The sequence below is a fragment of the Chelonoidis abingdonii genome, chromosome 11 (assembly GCF_003597395.2).
Source record: "Chelonoidis abingdonii isolate Lonesome George chromosome 11, CheloAbing_2.0, whole genome shotgun sequence".
NCBI lineage: Eukaryota > Metazoa > Chordata > Testudines > Testudinidae > Chelonoidis > Chelonoidis abingdonii.
Window position 1 is genome coordinate 7,258,458 of NC_133779.1, and position 18,168 is coordinate 7,276,625.

An 18,168-nucleotide genomic window follows, 5' to 3' on the forward strand; every position below is an offset into this window, starting at 1 on the left:
ACGGAGAGCCGCCAGTGCCCAAGATCCCCACAACTGCAGGGAAATGATTATGTGAGATACACCAGATAATCTTAGCAAGTGACCAGCACCCACTGCTGCACAAGGCGAAAAACCCCAAGATCCCTGCTACACTGACCACAGGGAAAATTCCTTCCCAACCCCATGTATGGCAACCAGTTCAACCCTGAGCACATGAGAAAAAACCAGGCAGTCCAGCACCTGAGAAAGAATGCTCGGTGCCACCTCAGAGCCCTAGCCCACCCCAGCCAACGTCCCATCTCCAGCCATGACCATCCCTGATGCTTCAGGAGAATGAAGTCAAACATTGTTGAACCCCACCACTCATGCCAGCACGAGCTGTCTTACTTCGTGATGTGTGAACCGTAGCAAGCCTTCTGTACAAGTTCTTCTGTTTGGGATCCGGATGGAAGCCACTCTTCGTAAAAAACACATGGACATACATGGAGCCATTATGCTGCACGCTCTGAAATCACACACGCCAACAGGACAGTTAGCATCCTCATTCCCTGCACTGGAAAACCAGGAATGACATTGCCTAGGCTATGCAGAGCAGTAAGCATCAAGAAGTGTTCTGTTCCTGTCAAGACACGTTGTCTTCCTCTTCTGGATGCATTAATAGTATCCGTTATGCTCCAGTGAGTCCACTAGCCAATCCAAAGTGATACGGCTACTCCCTGTGCAATGAAAAGGCTTAATACGTACAGTCTGTACGAGGGGATCATGACGACACTGGTTTTATAACTAGATTTACAGATCTCTACAATTCTAAACATAAAGCTTCATCACCACACGATCATTGCTCTTTCCAGGGAAGGGCCACGCCTCCCTACTCCAGTCTGCTGTTTGTTTATATTACTACAGTGCCAAGGAGCCCCAGTAATGGACCAGGACCCTGTTGCGCAAGGTGCTGTACAAACCTGGAACAAAAGACAACCTTGCCCATAAATTAGCTCTGTGCATAATACATATGAACACTGGGAGTGGCTGCTCTTGGAATGCTATTTGTCTACTCATGAATGGCTAAAGAAGGTTTCCCATGCACTGTCTGGCTATAAGAAAGGCAGGAGCTCACTCTTAACCATACAGAGGCTGCAAAGTATTAAAGCTTTTGGGGTTACTCAAGAGATGAACCTGTGACAGATGAATAAGACTGTTCTGTATTACAGTAACACCATGGGGCCTGAGGGAGATGAAGTCCCATCGCGTGGGAACCGTTCAGGCATGGATGGTTTGAAAAACATGCAGCTTAATAGCACACAAGTCCAAGTGGGCATAAAAAAAGAGAATGTGGGTGAGAAGTTGAGAACAGCGATGGAATCACATGGCCCCACCACCTCAATGGCTCCCCTTGCAACTTGGCCCCACCACATCTTATCTTTGGCTCTACCCACAGCCCAGCCCAGCCCACTCAGCGGCTCCAAGTAACTTTGGATTGTTTTTTTTTTAAATGTTTAAAAGATTAAAAAGTAAAAGACAACCAAGCCAGGCCTTGGTAATCCCCAAGGGCCATTTGTCTGCCACTGCAGTGGTGAGTGTCTTGCAGCAGCAGATTTTTAGGAGGGTTCTGGAGAAAGATTGGGTAGTGGCTTTACAGACCAATTTAGAGATGATGATCCATGCCTACTTACAGCCCAGAAGCAAGCACTAAGGGAGCTACAGATAGGCAGGCTATTGAGGCAGACACTGCAGGAGGAGTGGCAGGAGCCCACTTGCTAGCAAACAGTAACAGCTAGGAGGAGGGCCCTGAAGAGTGATAGTGTGCAGCTGAAGTCTGACACAAGGTGAAAGGGGGAGCTAGCGAAGCAAATGGAAGAGGGAGAGTAACAGTCCAACTGATGTACCAGGAACACTATCTCAACAACAGCATTTTGAACAGGCCAGAGGTAGCAAGGAACCAGAGTCAGGATGGGACATGAGGGGCCTGGGTGAGAGTTTTAGTCATATAGGCAGAGAGAGATGGCTGGGTTTGAATAAAAGAAGATCAGGCAATCAGACTATCAGGGTTGGAAGGGACCTCAGGAGGTCATCTAGTCCAACCTCCTGCTCAAAGCAGGATCAATTCCCAACTAAAACATCCCAGCCAGGGCGCTGTCAATCCTGACCTTAAAAACTACCTCCCTAGGTAATGTTCTAGACTTCACCATTACTGGCAGAGCAGCAGCTCGTCACCAACCAAAGACCGCACCCATTTGCAAATAAGAAAATGGGGCTGGTTTTGCAAGCTGACCAATGCTTTGTGCAGGTACACCTCAGCATCTGACTCCTGCTCTGGAACACAAGGACAGAAAGGACACTGCAGGCAGGGGAGTTTATTGCTGGCCAAATCAGGAGAGTGAAACTCAGGCCTGCAATACAATGCCAGCTACACCTTACTTATGGAAAGTTCAGTCACTCCATAAGATCCCTGAAGGCTGCAGAGGGAAAGCCTGCAATGCCTTAGCCTAAGCATTTCATCTAAGGCCTTAAAAGGAGGAGGACAGAGCAAAAGAGGGGAGAAAACAACTCATCTCCAAGTCAGTGCTCCATTCTGTGGCCCATTATCCAGTGTCAGGAGAAAAACCACCTAGAAAGAGAGAAATCACAGTTATGTACTAACCTCAGGAATGTCTAACTCTGCATAGCGTTCATAGCACCCATCCGCATTCTCACCACCGGTCCAGTCACCATAGACAAGGTCCCGTTGCTCCCAAAACAGTGCTGAGGTGACATTAAAATCTGTAAAGTGCTCATGCTCTGAGATATAAACATGAAGATCCTGCAGGGAGAAGAGAGAAGGGTTGCTTCTGGCAGGCAGTTCAGGATGATGGTGACATCAAAATAGCAGAGGGAGGGTGTGTGAAAGGGGATACTCCCAGGAGCAGATAGTCACCCTGGACGGAACTCCAACTGAAGTGCTGTTTTACTTACCTGTGAAGTGCAGTTCTGCTCTGACAAGTGAGCCCTTTTGACTCAGCAGATGGCTCACAAGACAAAAGACGTAGCACTGCTGCCTAACGTAAGTTTCTCCCGCTTTTGACTCCTGTTAACCATGCAGAGGCAGCACAGGAATGAGAGGGGAATTGGGAGTCTGTTGTGGCTCATGTGCCATCAGGATCTTTAGCTGCATGGCAGGACTTGGCAGTTAGCCTCTGTCATAACTACGTGATCCACGCAGGGCAACACGGTTGCAAAAGTTTACATGACTGTACAATCTTTATTGCTGAGCCAGAAAGACCCCAGCTTGACTCTCAGATCCCACGATGGGTTTGCAAGGAAAACAGCTCTATATCTGTAAACTGAGCAGGTTAGCTATGGAATCACTAAGGGCTTGTCTACATGGAAAAGTTATACCAGTATAAGCTAAGGTCTGAATACAAACAGCTATAGTTATACCAGTATAACTCCCTGCGCAGACACATTCATATTCCCATAGAACAGGGCCTTTTTTAATTTAGCTTATGTTGCTTGGGAAGGGGTTTAAACTAACCTGAAAAAAACCACTCTTGTTCTGGAATAAGAGTGTCTGCACAAGGAGTTACAGTGGTGGTTTAATTATAGCTGTACAACTGCAAACACTTTCCTAAGTAGACAAGCCTTAAGGGCTTTTACATAAAGCACTTCAGTGTAGATGCTACTGTCACTGACGGGAGGGATTCTCCCATTGGTGCATGCAATCCACCTCCTGCAAGAGGTGGTATTTAGGCTAGAATTCTTCCATCAACCTGGCGCTGTCTACACTGGAGTTAGGCTACGTCTACACAGCACACCTTATAATGGCACAGCTGTGCTGCTGCCACCGTGCCATTGCCAGATGCGCTGTGTGGCTGTTCTTTATCATCGTGAGGGTGCTCTCCTTGTGAAAGAACAAAACCACCCCCAACAAGGGGCAGCAGCTTTGTCACCGGGAGTAGCGCCGTCCGTACCAGCTCTTTTTGTCGTTAAAACTTTTGTTCTTTGGGGGTGTTTTTTCACACCCTCAGCAGCTAAAGTTTTAGCAACGAGAGTGCTAGTGTAGACATAGCCTTATGTTGGTATAGCTATGCCTCTCAGGGTGTGGATGTCACACCCCAAGACACAGCCATATCGATGTAAAATTCTAGTGTAGACCAGGCCTAAGATAGAGAACATGGAATAAGTTCTGTGATGTGACAAATCTGTCTATGCTCTGAGGCCACAGTGCCACTCAGAACTGCTGCAAATCTACATGCTTATGACACTGTCCAACAACAGACTTCAAAACGCGAGAGCCAACCTACAGCAGGAAATGCACTAGCGTTATCTCGTCCCTTTTAAAGTTAAGAAATTGGAGACAATGAATGAACACCCTGCTTCAGCTGCATCGTGGAGTAGAGGATTAGGGGCAGGGCACCACATATTCGATGTCAAAGTGGGACAACCCCCATGGCAAACACCTCCCTCTAGGCAGAAGGGAACAGAGCCAACCTCACTGTCTCATCTCCCTGGGTCTCAGCTGCTGAACCAGACAGCCCTGGTCATCACCTGCACTTCCAGCTTCCCTGTTGCCAACTAGCCCCCAACTTTTGCACTTGATCCCTACAGCTTGGTCCCATGGAGCAGTGCAGGAAACATATGCTGGAATCCAGTTAACTCTCCACTCGTGGGGAATGCTGCAGAGCAAAAGGCGGGTGCAGACAGGATCCAACAGAGCAGGGAGACAGGACAAAACATCAGCACTCAGTCACAGCAAAACCCACAGCAAAACACAACTCTGCAACATCTTGGAAACACTCTAAGTTTGAAGGTGCAGAACCTTGGAGTCCATAGGGTCCTGAGTGAATGGGGATTTACACCTTAGAGCTATTTTGTTGGCTCTCTGCAGCCCTGCACTGGCATCACAGCGGCAGTTTCTGCTTGTCTCAGTTTTAAGGTTATACGACTAGAAACATACATTTAAAAAAAAATGAGAGCTGAGATTCTGAGCCCAATTCTGCAGCAAGAGCCAAATACTCGCGGCCATGGTTAGAGGCACAGGCCTAGGAGACAAAAGACTGCAGCTTGACACTGGTCTGCCACAAGTTTCCCACGTGACTTTTGACAAGTCCTCTTGGTGCTTTGTTTACCCAGTGTGAAAATGAGGGAGGAGGGGATGATGTGCGGGCAGGAAGTGAGTGCAGCTGCACAAAACCGGGGTGACATGCATGGTCAGTCAGCGGAAGAAAATGGTGAACCTGCAGTGTCCCAGCCCCATAGCAGAGCCTGTTGGCACAGACCCATTTGGGAAGTGCTGATTTGCGAGAAGCACGGAGCTGACAGGGAGCAAAGTCCATGGGTGAACACGTTACAAACTTTGCTGGATGTGCTCAGTGTGTGATGTCCAAACCCAGAGTACTCTGGAAAGAGGCAAGACACTGCTCCCCAGTAAGGGCTAGCCCAGCTTTCAAACCTCCACTACTTCAGCTCCAGGGCTGCTCGAATAAAGGCCACAGGAATCTGACAGTGGCAGGTTAGGGTTCATTTCCCAGAATTCTGTTTTCACTTCCCTCCTCCTCAAGCTGCTCAAACTTCAGAGCTTGAGCCCCCAAGTCTCCTAACCAGCACCTGGCTGATTGCTGGGGGAAGAATGTTTCCCTACCACATCCTTCTCTGCGTCCCACCATGGATAGGAATTGGAAAGAATTCTTCCAGACTCCTATCCATTAATGGAAGGAAGTTATTTAAGGGCTCAAAACCACTAGCCAGAAAACCGTGGTTTGGGGACCAGGGTGTTCTTTGCACACTCAGGACAAGATATCTCCACTGGCTCCCATTTTTCTGCCCTTTAAACCTCTCACTCATTTCCCTCACTCCTACACGTTCTCACTCCTACACGTTCTCACTCTTCCCCACCTGTCTCTTCTCATTCCCGCTTTACTCCTGGGGGAATTCTGTGCCACTGCACATGTGCAGAATTCATATCCCACAATGACTTGAATTCCCTTTGCTTTCTGACAGGAAAGCAAAGGGAATCCACAAGAGCTGTCATGTAACCCTCCCCAGCAGTATGTTTTGGGTGCCCAGGGAAGCCAGCAGAGAGGTAAATCACTGCAGGGCAGAGGACAGGACTGGGGAAGACCCAGCTGGTGGCTCCTACACTGTGCTGGGCTCAGCTGGGCAGGACAGGACTTCCTCTTCCCCCACACAGCCTCCAGGGCTGGGTCAGACCCACCCCCAGATTTCTCCCCAGTCTTCAAGAAGCTCTGCAAACACCTCCCCCAACATCCTTTTTGCACCCACCGCTCGTCAGCTGCAGGGGGAGGGATCACAGTATGGGGAAGATGCTCCCCCATCCACCCAACCCCCATGCATCCAGACTCCTGCATACCCAGACCCTCCCTCCAAGTCTCACCCCCCCCCCACCTAGATCCCCACTCCCCCAGCTTCTGGACCCCACACTGAACCCCTTACACCCAGACCTCCCTGCTGAGCGCTATTCCACACACCCCAGACCCCTCAACCCCACTGAGCTCCAACTACCTTCACCTGACCCCTCTGCAGAGTCCCATTACCCTTGCACCCAGATCCACCCCACACCCAGATCTCCCACTGAGCTGCCCGCACCCAGATTGCCCCACACTGAACCCTCTCAACCCACACCAGGATCCCCCCCCATGCTAAGCCCCTCCACATTTGGATCCTGCCGAGCTGAGCCTGCCTGCTCACACCTGGTGCACCTGGCACAGAGGGGCAGGGCTCTGGGGTATTTCTGGGGCAGCCATGGTCCTTGTGCTGCATCTGGGTCGGGTGCAGCCTCACCACTGAGTTCATGTCACGGGGGAGTTGCAGAGAGATCACCCACCTCCATGCAGCCAGTGGCCTGTGGTCCCCAATGCCATGCTGGAGCCTCCACATTCATTTGACAAATAAAATTTGTAAAATTTTAAAATAGTATGAAGAATTTCTTTTTTTTTTGGGTGCAGAATGCCCTCAGGAGTACCACTTCAATTCCCCATCTGAGAGCCAGGCCTGGGTTTTCCCACTCCCTAGCTGCTCCCTAGCGTTCCTACAAGTGCTGCTTCCTTCAGCTCATAATCTAGCCCTCTGCAGCAGCTGCACTGCTTGCCCTTCTGGCTGTGAGACCACCTCTCAGGTGCACTGATACTCAAACTGCCCTTCCCTCACAGGGACGATCCCAGTGGCTGCAGCAGCTCCCACCTGGCCATGCCCAAGAGGGACAGGAAGGTATCTGGGCTAGTTTATATGCAGGAGAGAAAGGGGTTGCTAGGTTCCCTCTATGCCAACCTTCAGCATCAAGAAACAAGGCTGCTCAGGAAGGGGCCTTTACCCTGGGAGAAGACCAATATGGAGCGAGAGGAGCAGTGACTATGTAGCAGGCTGGGAATTGGAGACACCCTTGGGAGCAGAAGAAAGGGAAATGAACTCCCCACCCCTAGATTCTATTTATGGCAAAATCCCAGTGGGACCTGGAACTAGGCCCACATAACTCAGCTGAGTTCACTACAATCAGAATACACTGAAAAAAATGCCCGTGCCTTTGGAATTCATCAGCTGCACAAAGTTACATGTACCAAAGCATGACCTCCCCGCCTGCCCATCAAAACAGCCCTTTCCTCCCAAACTCTTCCTAGAAACAGTCTCCCTACCATGTTCCCCTTCCCAGAATTAGTCCTCTCCCCTCCATTGCATCATTCGCTTTTTCAAGGTTATTTTCACACCCACAAGGGCTAGAAGCTGTTTTTTTGGTTTTTTAAAAGGAAAGCTGAGATTCTGGAAGACATTTATGATACAGGGTGGATTCTGCAATTCTGTGCAACATAGGAGACCCATACTGCCCTTTTAGAGCATCTTGAGGATTTTGGCCTGTGTCAGGTACATTGACTAATTCAGTCTTCCCACCCCGGGAGATGGTATCATTTTCCAAGTAGGGGCACTGAGGTGACATGACTTACACACAGTGCAGTGCAGGGTTCATTTCCCAGAGTTCTAGTCTTAGTGCGCTGCCCCAAGCACTAGTTACTATCCTCCTAGGACAGGATGATACAGACACAGCATGAGGCCATATTTGCCCTACCTCTGAGATTGGCCGTAACAACTGTCTGATATCCATGCAGTTGCAATGGCTACCCCTGCTCAGAACCTGGGTCAGCTAACAGGCCTGCTCCTTTCACCATTACCATTAAAGTGTCTTTAGGGAAAAGGTTGCGGCTCGGAACGCGGGGTGCTCCGCCAGCGCTACTCTGATCCTGTGGTGCCGGCCCACGACGGAACCAACTGCTGATCGCCCAGATGATAAAGATCCTATGGAAGAAAGAGGAGGAGTGAATTAACACTGACATTTTACCCAATCCTTCTGACACAGCCAAATGCCCCCCTTAATCACATAACAGAAGCCCCACACCCCAAGCCTTCAACTGAAGTGCTGACAGATCTGCTAGGAGGACTGTGCTTGCTGTATGGCCAGCCAGTTCTGTAAAGAAGAAGCTTTCACCGGTTTCTCTCAGTCACGTTGCTTTCTCAGACTTACAGACTGTGGTTATGAGGCCCAGCCAAGGCAAACTGGTTCTGTGCCAGTTCACGGTTACAGACTCCTGCTGAGCAACACTATGAAAAACTGACTAGGACTGTGCTGGAAATTAAAACCAAGTATGCTCAGTACATGACATCGACACAAAGAGCTGAGAGAACACCCAGTGAGATGAACGAGCCATTTCACACCTTTGCAAGCCTCATATGGGTGTGCAGAACATGGACCCCTATGTTAGGCTCCAATATGGAATCCCAAGTTTCTCCTGCCACTTGCTGTCTCTAGCTGGTAGATGTACTCTTCATAGCCCCTCTACCACCACTTTCCCTCCTCCCTCTGGCCCTTCTAGTTCTACCACAGAGAGGCTGGGCAGCGTTGGTAGCTGAGAAGGAGCAACGTGTGCCCAGCAGGAGGCTCCCATATGCCCCAACCCCGCAGGTGCCCCATAGTCATAACCTCTTCACTGTCACCACCACTTCAAGAGAAGACCAAACGAAATTCACAGCCAAACAACTAAAAACCAGAACAGTAGTTGCCTAGTTTCCGACAAGACCCTGAACAAGGGGTTACATTTGTAGCTCCTGGTTTTCAGAAGTTTTAAGTTCAGCTTTTCTCCACATTCTGGAAGGGTACAAGGCAGCATCCACCAGGCAACCTGAGCTCTGCATTAACAAACCTCTTCAGCCGTCCAAATAGTCCATGAAAAAGCCACATAAGTGAGAGGTGCCCAACGAATTCTCACACCGTTCGACAGGACAAGGCAATAGAGTAAGTGAGAATTTACTGGGATACACAGTCCACAGAAGTTGGCAGTGAAGTCAGCTTTCAGTTAAGTACCCCAAACCTAAATGCACCTATAGAAGGCTGTGCTGACGCTTGAAAATAAACTATAGCGATACCAGGGACTGAGAGAACCCCTAATCACACAGAAATCTGCAATACTGGATCCCTACCTAGTAGATCCCCAGATTCCAAGGCCAGAGGGGACCACTGCAATCAACTAGTCCGTCCTCCTGTATAGCATAAGCCAGAGAACTGCCCCAAGATAATTCCTTTTGAACTACAGCCTATCAAACGCTACTCAGCCCTTTGAGCTAAGAGGGGGCATGCCAAGTAGGTATTACAATGGATTTTGTACACTTAACACTGAAACAGCTAACTATGTGTTGCACACTTCCAAGTGGAAAGTCCTTACTGCCAGCCCTTCTGCAAGCTAATTTGCCTTAATAAGTTGAAAAGTTCAAAGTTCCAATTCTTTCAAGGTTCAGTACCACAGAGGTATGCCAGTTACATAGCCAATAGTTACACCAAAGACTTCGCAGGTAGGAATTTATTTTCTAGAGCAGTTAGCCACAAAAAACTTGTTAAAAATGTGTTAAAGACACAGAACCAAGAGAGGCAGGACACTTCAGACACTGAAGGTGCGTGCTGAAATTTGTGTCCTGCAAGTCTCGCATCTACTCTGAGTGCCACATTCCAAGCTCAACTTCTTTATCTGACCAGCCCAAGTCAGCCCCCTCCGAGTCACTGGGCTGAATTCCCACATCTGCTCTGTTGAATGTAAACTTCCACCCTTTACCCTCTAGGCCCCTGCTCTACTCTCATCTCACCTGCTGTCTCCACCCTCGCTACAACAGTGCAAGCCCCAGAGTACACCTACACCCTGATTAAAAAAAAACCCCACAACACCAAGTCTCAGAGCTCAGGTCAGTGGGCTCAGGCTGATGGTCTCAAGCTGTGGGACTAAAAATAGTGTAGCCACACAGGCTGGAGCCTAGGCTCTGAGACCCTCTCCCCTTCTGGAGTTTTATAGCCCTGCAGCCCAAGCCCTTGAGCCTAAGTCAGCTGATGTGCCAGAGACGGATGTGCCACAGGTCTTTTACTGCAGTGTAGACATACCCTCAGAGCCCTTACTATTCCACATGCCAGCCTGGCCCATGCGTGGAACAACCCTCCAACTCTACTACCCCTGCGACTAGATAGGTTTGTTCGAATCCCAGGATTTTTCAGGAAAGCAAAGTGGCCGAAGATTTAGTTCTCTCCTGGCTCAATGAATCTTTTTCCTGGCCCATGGGCAGGAAGCTGAGTGGTGATCACTTCCGATGAGAGTCTGCCAAAGCAGACGAGAGTCAGAGCACCATGTGAAAGAGTAAGAACATGATCCTGGTGGTGTCAGGGAAAAAATAAATTCCTCCTTTGAGAACGTGGCATGAGGAGGTGGGTTATTTTGAGGAGGCTGGGTGCTTTGTAGAGGGAAGGCCAGGGCATGAAGGGCCTATGAAGCTAAAAAAGGGTGGGGTGGGGCAGATGGGGGAGAGCTCCTTAGAAAATGGTGGGCAGTGGAAATCACAGGGGAGTTTGGATTCTGCCGCCTCTGGTGGAGATCCTTAGTCTGCTGCCCACTATAGCCATGTCATTGCCACCTTAAGGTGACTCGGGGGGAGCACAACGCTACCATGTGCTGGATATGCAGAGACTTGAGGGCAGGGTGGAGAGCAAGTCAAGTCCTCAAGCCTGTGGGTTGTAGCAGGACAAGACAAAGCACAGAGAATGTGTACAAGACAAAAAACAACAGCTGTGACCACAGCTCATCTGGCTGATCAGAATTGTCTCACTGGTGCCTCACACTTCCCCATCGGTTTCTGGAATCTACTATGTTGTATCATGTCTGTCTTTGATTGTAACTTCTTTGGGGGCAGGAAGATTAATTGATTCCAAAGCTAGAAGGGACCATTGTGATCATCCAGTCTGACCTTCTATATACCACAGGCCAGAGAACTGCCCCAAAACCATTGCTAGAACAGAACTTTTAGAAAAACATCCTGATTTTAAAATGGTCAGTGACGGAGATCCCCAACCCTTGGTAAATTATTCCAATGGTTAATTACTCTCACTGGCCCAATCTGAATTTGTCTAGCTTCAACTTCCAGTTATTGGATCACATTAGACCTTTCGCTGATAAACTGAAGAGCCCATTATTAAATATTTGTTCTCCATGTAGATATTCATAGACTAATCAAATTGCCCCTTAAGTCTCTCTTTATTAAGCTAAATAGATTCAGCTCGAGTCTCATTACAATACATGTATTCTAATCCTTGAATCATTCTTATGGCTCTTCTCTGACCCCTCTCTTATTTATCAACATCCTTCTTGAATTACAGACAACAGAACTGGACACAGGGTTCCAGCAGCAGTCACCAGTGTCAAATACAGACATAAAAGAACCTCTACCCTACTTGAGATTCCCATTTATGCATCCTAGACTTGCATTAGCTCAGGCGTCCCCAACTCGATGTGCGCGGGTGCATCTTAATGCGCCCGTGTCCTGGCCTGCAGGAGAGCACCCACCGAAATGCCGCCGAATTTCAACGGCATTTTGGTGGGGACACCTCTTGATGACGATGCTTGTCGCCAACAAGTGACGTTATCGAGAGGTGTTGCCCCTGAATTTCGGCAGCAACGCCTCTCGATGACGCCGCTTTCCGTCGACAAGTGGTGTCATCGAGAGGCATCGCTCCCGAATTTCGGGGGCGACGCCGCTCGATGACGTCACTTGTTGACAGCAAGCAGTGTCGAGAGACATCGTCGCTGAAATGCCCCCGAAATTCAACGGCATTTCAGTGGGTGCTCCACTGCCGCAGTCGTCCTTCGTCCGGCGCCCACCAGACAAAAAGGCTGGGGACCACTGCATTAGCTCTTCTGGACCAAGTGTCATACTAGGAGCTCATAGGAGCTGATCCTCCACAATCCCCAAACCTTTTTCAGAGTCAGTGCTTCCCAGAATAGAGTCCCCCATCCTGTAAGTATGGCCTAAGACTCATCAAGTCTAAGGGGAAAAACAACTGAAGACAGTTGGCAGTTTTTCAAAGAGACATTAAGGGCACAAGAGCAAACTACCCCACTGTGTAGGAAAGATAGGAAGTATGGCAAGAGACCAAACTGGCTTAACCAGGAGATGTTAAGTGATCTAAAACTCTAAAGAGTCCTACAAAAAGTGGAAATTTGGTCAAATTACACAGGATGAATATAAACAGATAACACAAGTGTGTAGGGACAAAATTAGAAAGCCAAGGCACAAAACGAGATAGAACTAGCTAGGGACATAAAAGGAAACAAGAAAAACATTCTACAAATACATTAAAAGCAAGAAGACGACCAAGGACAGAGTAGCCCTGTTACTCAATGAGGGGTGGGGGAGAGACAGTAACAGACAATGCAGAAACGGCAGAGGTGCTTAATGACTTCTTCGTTTCGGTGTTCACCAAGAAGGTTGGTGGCGACTGGACATCTAACATAGTGAATGACAGTGAAAATGAGGTAGGATCAGAGGCTAAAAATAGGGAAAGAACAAGTCAAAACTTACTTAGACAAGTTAAGAGTTTTCAGATCACCAGGGCCCGATGAAATGCACCCTAGAATACTCAAGGAGATGACTGAGGAGATATCTGAGCCATTGGCAACTATTTTTGAAAAGTCATGGAAGAAGGGAGACAGTGCGGAAGACTGGAAAAGGGCAAATCGAGTGCCCATCTATAAAAAGGGAAATAAGGACAACCTGAAGAATTACAGAGCAGTCAGCTTAATTTCTGTACCTGGAAAGATAATGGAGCAAATAATTAAGCAATCAATCTGCAAACACCTAGAAGATAATATGGTGATAAATAACAGTCAGCATGGATTTGTCAAGAACAAATCATGCCAAACCAACCTGATAGATTTCTTTGACAGGGAAACAAGCCTTGTGGATGGGGGGGGAACCGTTAGATGTGGTATATCTTGACTTTAGCAAGGCTTTTGATACTGTCTCATATGACTGTCTCCTAAACAAACTAGGGAAATACAACCTAGATGGCGTTACTATTAGGTGGGTGCATTACTGCTTGGAAAATCGTTCCCAGAGAGTAGTTGTCAGTGGTTCACAGTCATGCTGGAAGGGCATAACAAGTGGGGTCCTGTAAGGATCAGTCATGGGTCCAGTTCTGTTCAATATCTTCATCATTGATTTAGATAATGGCATAGAGAGTACACTTAAAGTTTGCAGACAATACCAAGCTGGGAGTGGTTGCAAGTGCTTTGGAGGATAAGATTAAAATTCAAAATGATCTGGAGAAACTGGAGAAATGGTCTGAAGTAAATAGGATGAAATTTAATAAGGACAAATGCAAAATACTCCACTTAGGAAGGAACAATCAGTTGCACACAGACAAAATGGGAAATGAATGCCTAGGAAGGAGTACTGCGGAAAGGGATCTAGGGGTCATAGTGGATCACAAGCTAAATATCAGTCAGTGTAACGCATTGTAAGCAAGACACAAGAAGTAATTCTTCTGTTCTACTCCACGCTGATTAGGGATCAACTAGAGTATTATGTCCAGTTTTGGGCGACACATTTCAGGAAAGATGTGGATAAATTGGAGAAAGTCCAGAGAAGAGCAACAAAAAATATTAAAGGTCTAGAAAACATGACCTATGATGGAAGATGGAAAAAATTGGGTTTGTTTAATCTAGAGAAGAGAAGACTGAGAGGGGATATAACAGTTTTCAAGTACATAAAAGGTTGTTAACAAGGAGGATGGAGAAAAATTGTTGTTCTTAACTACTGAGGATAGGACAAACAGCAATGGGCTAAGACTGCAGCAACGGTGGTTATGCACTGTGATAAACTGCCTCTAGAAGTTGTGGAATTTCCATCATTAGGGATTTTTAAGAGCAGGTTGGACAAACACCTGTTAAGGATGGTCCAGATCAGTGTTTCCCAAACTGTGTTCCGCACAATGTGAATAGGTGTTCCATGAAAGAATCATAATTAGAAAAAAGGGTCTTTAAATTATTTTTTATTTTAAATTTGGCATATTTGAAGTGTAGTTTACAATTCTTTGAATGACTATAATTTAACATAAAACTTTTTCCAGTTATTGATAGATCTTGTATTGAATATCATGGCGTAAAGAGAATGTGGCACATCTACCCCTTTTGGGCATGTTTCAGTTAGTGACGTCGTACCCCTTCCGCTCCAGGCTGCGCGAACTGCAGTGGTATGCACACACCATTCTCTTTACGCCATGTTGAACATAACATTCACTCAATATGTTCAAACCTGTGGGTCTTTACTGTGTGTATGATAAGCACAACTAAACTAGCTTCGCTCAAAACAATATAAATATTTGTGACAAAAAAACTTGAAAAAAATCAGTATTTCTAAATATTGTTACTAAACCTAATCACCATGGATTTGTGGCTAAAAGAAGGAACTTAGAAACAAAAAGCAAATTCTTCTGGTATTCCAACTGTGGCCAAAATAAACAAGCAAACTACTGTGACACTTCAAAGACAGGATGAACAATCACAGTCTTTTGTTGCCGAAAAATCTGTTAGTACTAGTGAGTTATCCAAGGTGAAAGAATTTCCACTGAAGTACATCAAGAAACAAGAAGCAGGTGTTAAAAAAGACCGAAATGAAAGTATGATAAAAGTTATTTGTCTTTCGGTTTTGTGTGTGTTGGAAATAAAAATGTTCTTGATGCGCAGTGCGTTGTGTGAAACAAAATACTAGCAAACAGTTCATTGGCTCCTGCTAAACTTCGTAGGCATTTGGAAACCAAGCATGCTGAATACAAAGATATAAATTTTTTCAAGAGGAAGCGTGACTCACTTGGAAATTGTAAACTTTCAATGATTAAAATTGCTAAAACAGACAATAAAAGTGCAACAGAGGCATCTTATCGAGTAAGTTACCGTACAGCACTTGCCGGAGAAGCTCACACTATTGGAGAAATGCTTATAAAGCCTTGCGCGAAAGATATTGTAATGCGCATGTTGAGCAAGCAGTCTGGTAAAAAAAATTGATGCTGTACAGTTGTCAAATAATACTGCTGCATGCTGTATTAAAGATCTTGCTGATGACATAGAAAAAGAGCTAGTTTGCCGACTGAAAATTTGCCATGAGTATTCACTGCAGTTAGATGATTCCACTGACGTTTCAGGACTTGCTGCGCTACTAGTATCTGTCCGATATAGGTTTAATAATATTATTGAAGAGGACCTGCTCTTATGTGAATCTCTGCAAAGCAACACAACTGGAGAAGAAATATCCAACTGCATTAACAATTTTATCAGAAAGCATGAAACTGGTTGAGGAAGATGTATTGATGTATGTACTAACGGTGCTCTAGCAATGATCGGGAAGATGAAGGGAGCTGTAACGCGAATCATAAGTATGGCACTAGAAAGCACTAAGAACCATTGTGTTTTACATAGACAAGCACTTGCAGTTAAAAAAATACCAGCATATCTGAAAATTGTGCTTGATGAAGCAGTACAAATTATCAATTTTGTCAAATCTTGACCACTTCAATCCAGGTTATTTAAAATTGTTTGTGAGGAAATGGGTAGTCAGCACAAAGTGCTTCTTTTACATACAGAAGCAAAGTGGCTATCCAGAGGACAAGTGCTTGCGAGGCTTTTTGAGCTTCGCAGTGAACTACTGGTATTCTTCACTTCAGATAATTCAGGAGGAAAATTTAATGACTGTCTGACAAATTCCTCATGGCTAATGAGACTTGCATATCTTGCAGATATTTTTGCAAAATTAAATGAGATTAATCTGTCGCTGAAAGGAAAGAAAGTGACTATTTTTACTACAATGGATAAAATTTCATTGTTAAAAAAGAAACTGGAATGTTGGGCATCTTCAGTTGAAGAAAATAACTTCAACTGCTTCCCTACAGTCCATGAAATTCTGACTGAAATAAATTCTACAGTCCATGAAGTTTCCAGCCTCATTTTACAGCACTTACATGGCTTGTAGGCCTCTTTATTAGAATATTTTTCTACAACTACTGATGATAATGCTTGGGTTCGAAATCCGTTTGTAATTACAGCCAAACTAGTCGGCTTTACTGCATATGATTATGAAAGCCTAACTGACTTAATTTCTGACTCTGATTTGAAACAGAAGTTTAAGGATCTCTCGCTGAATAATTTTTGGAGCAGCCTATCAGAAGAGCACCCTAATGTGGCTAAATGCGCAGTTTGAGTGGTTCTTCCTTTTGCGACAACTTATTTGTGAGAGACAGGATTTTTGTATTATACTGCAATATAAACCAATATAGGAATAGACTTGACTCTGCGCCTGACATGAGGATTCAACTTGCGAGCATTATTCCTAATATTAAGCGAATCTGTGACAGAAAAACGCAGGAACACCAATTCCATTAAATCCAAATTTGTATCTTTTTTTATAAAAATAGATTTTCCTAGTAAAAATCTAATTTGTTTGGTGTTTGTGTATATATAAAAATAGGTTTTTTTAAATAGAACACTTTAATTTTGACTCTTGTACTTGATTTTTGTACTACTTTATATGCGCTTTCCAGTTAGAAATTGTTAGTTCAAGTTATTTTAAATTTGTATTTTTGCTTTGTTTTACAAAATAAAATATATTTGAGCATAAATAATTTTTTATTTGAAAACCAAATGACTACAAAATAATATTATAAGCGTTCTGTAACAGGCTAAAAAGTGTTTCGTGGGCAAAAAAGTTTGGAAAATGCTGGTCTAGATAATACTTTAGTCCTGCCTTGAGTGCAGCGGATGGGATTAGATGACCTCTCGAGGTCCCTTCCAGTTCTATGATTCTATGACTTGTAGGCTCTAAAGCAGGGGTCGCCATGGCGCCCGCCGGGGAGTCTACGTGCGCCCGCGTACTGGCCACCGGACGAGCATCTGCCAAAATGCTGCCAAAATTTGGTGGCATTTCAGCAGCAACACCTCTGGATGACGTTGCTTGCCACCGACAAAGTGCGTCATCTAGAGGTGTTGCTGGCGCCATTTCGGCGGCGATGCCACTGGATGACACTGCTTGTCAGCGGCATTTCGGTGGATGCTTGTCCACCGCCACAGTCCTCCATGGCTCGCTGTCTGGTGCCTGCCAGACAAAAAAGGTTGGGGACTGCTGCAAAGGTTTGCATTGTTTTGTTTTTGAGTGCAGTTATGTAACAACAAAAATCTACCTTTTAAAGTTGCACTTTCACGATGAAAAGATTGCATTACGGTACTTGTATGTGGTGAATTGAAAAATACTATATCTAATTTTTACAGTGCAAATATTTGTAATAAAAACAAAAAGTGAGCACTGTACACTTTGTATTCTGTGTTGTAATTTAAATCAATATATTTTAAAATGTAGAAAAACATCCAAAAATAGTTAATACATTTCAATTGGTATTCTATTAACAGTGCAATTAAAAGTGCAATTAAAACTGCAATTAATCGCAATTGCTTTTTTTGTGTTAATTGCGTCAGTTAACTGCAATTAATTGACAGTCTATTTTTAATCTCTCCTCACACGGAAGCTGTTCCATGCCCCTAATCATTTTTGTTGCCCATCTCTGTATCTTTTTCAATTCTAATATCTCTTTTTAGTGATGGGGCGACTAGATTGGCAAACAGTATTCAAGATATGGGCATACCATGGATTAATATAGAGGCATTATAATATTTTCTGTTTTATAGTCTATTCCTTTACTAATAGTTCCTAACAGTTAGCTTTTTAGACTGGAGCCGCACATTGAGCAGATGTTTTCAGAGAACTAGCCACAATATCTCCAAGATCTCTTTCTTGAATGGTAACAGCTAATTTAGATCCCATCATTTTGCATGTATAGTTGGGATTATATTTTCCAAC

General features: G+C 45.4%; 1 protein-coding gene across 2 annotated transcripts in view; it reads right to left on the reverse strand.

Moving 5' to 3' along the window:
- CLPTM1 (CLPTM1 regulator of GABA type A receptor forward trafficking) overlaps window positions 1–18,168 on the reverse strand; it is a 38,547-nt gene that overhangs the window by 16,966 nt on the left and 3,413 nt on the right. For both annotated transcript variants that reach the window (XM_075071413.1, XM_075071412.1), the window contains exons 3-5: window positions 8,133–8,256; window positions 2,618–2,776; window positions 367–484 (exon numbers count right to left, since the gene is read on the reverse strand). In XM_075071413.1, the coding sequence (XP_074927514.1) occupies window positions 367–484; window positions 2,618–2,776; window positions 8,133–8,256 (401 nt within the window). The remainder of the gene's footprint in view (window positions 1–366; window positions 485–2,617; window positions 2,777–8,132; window positions 8,257–18,168) is intronic.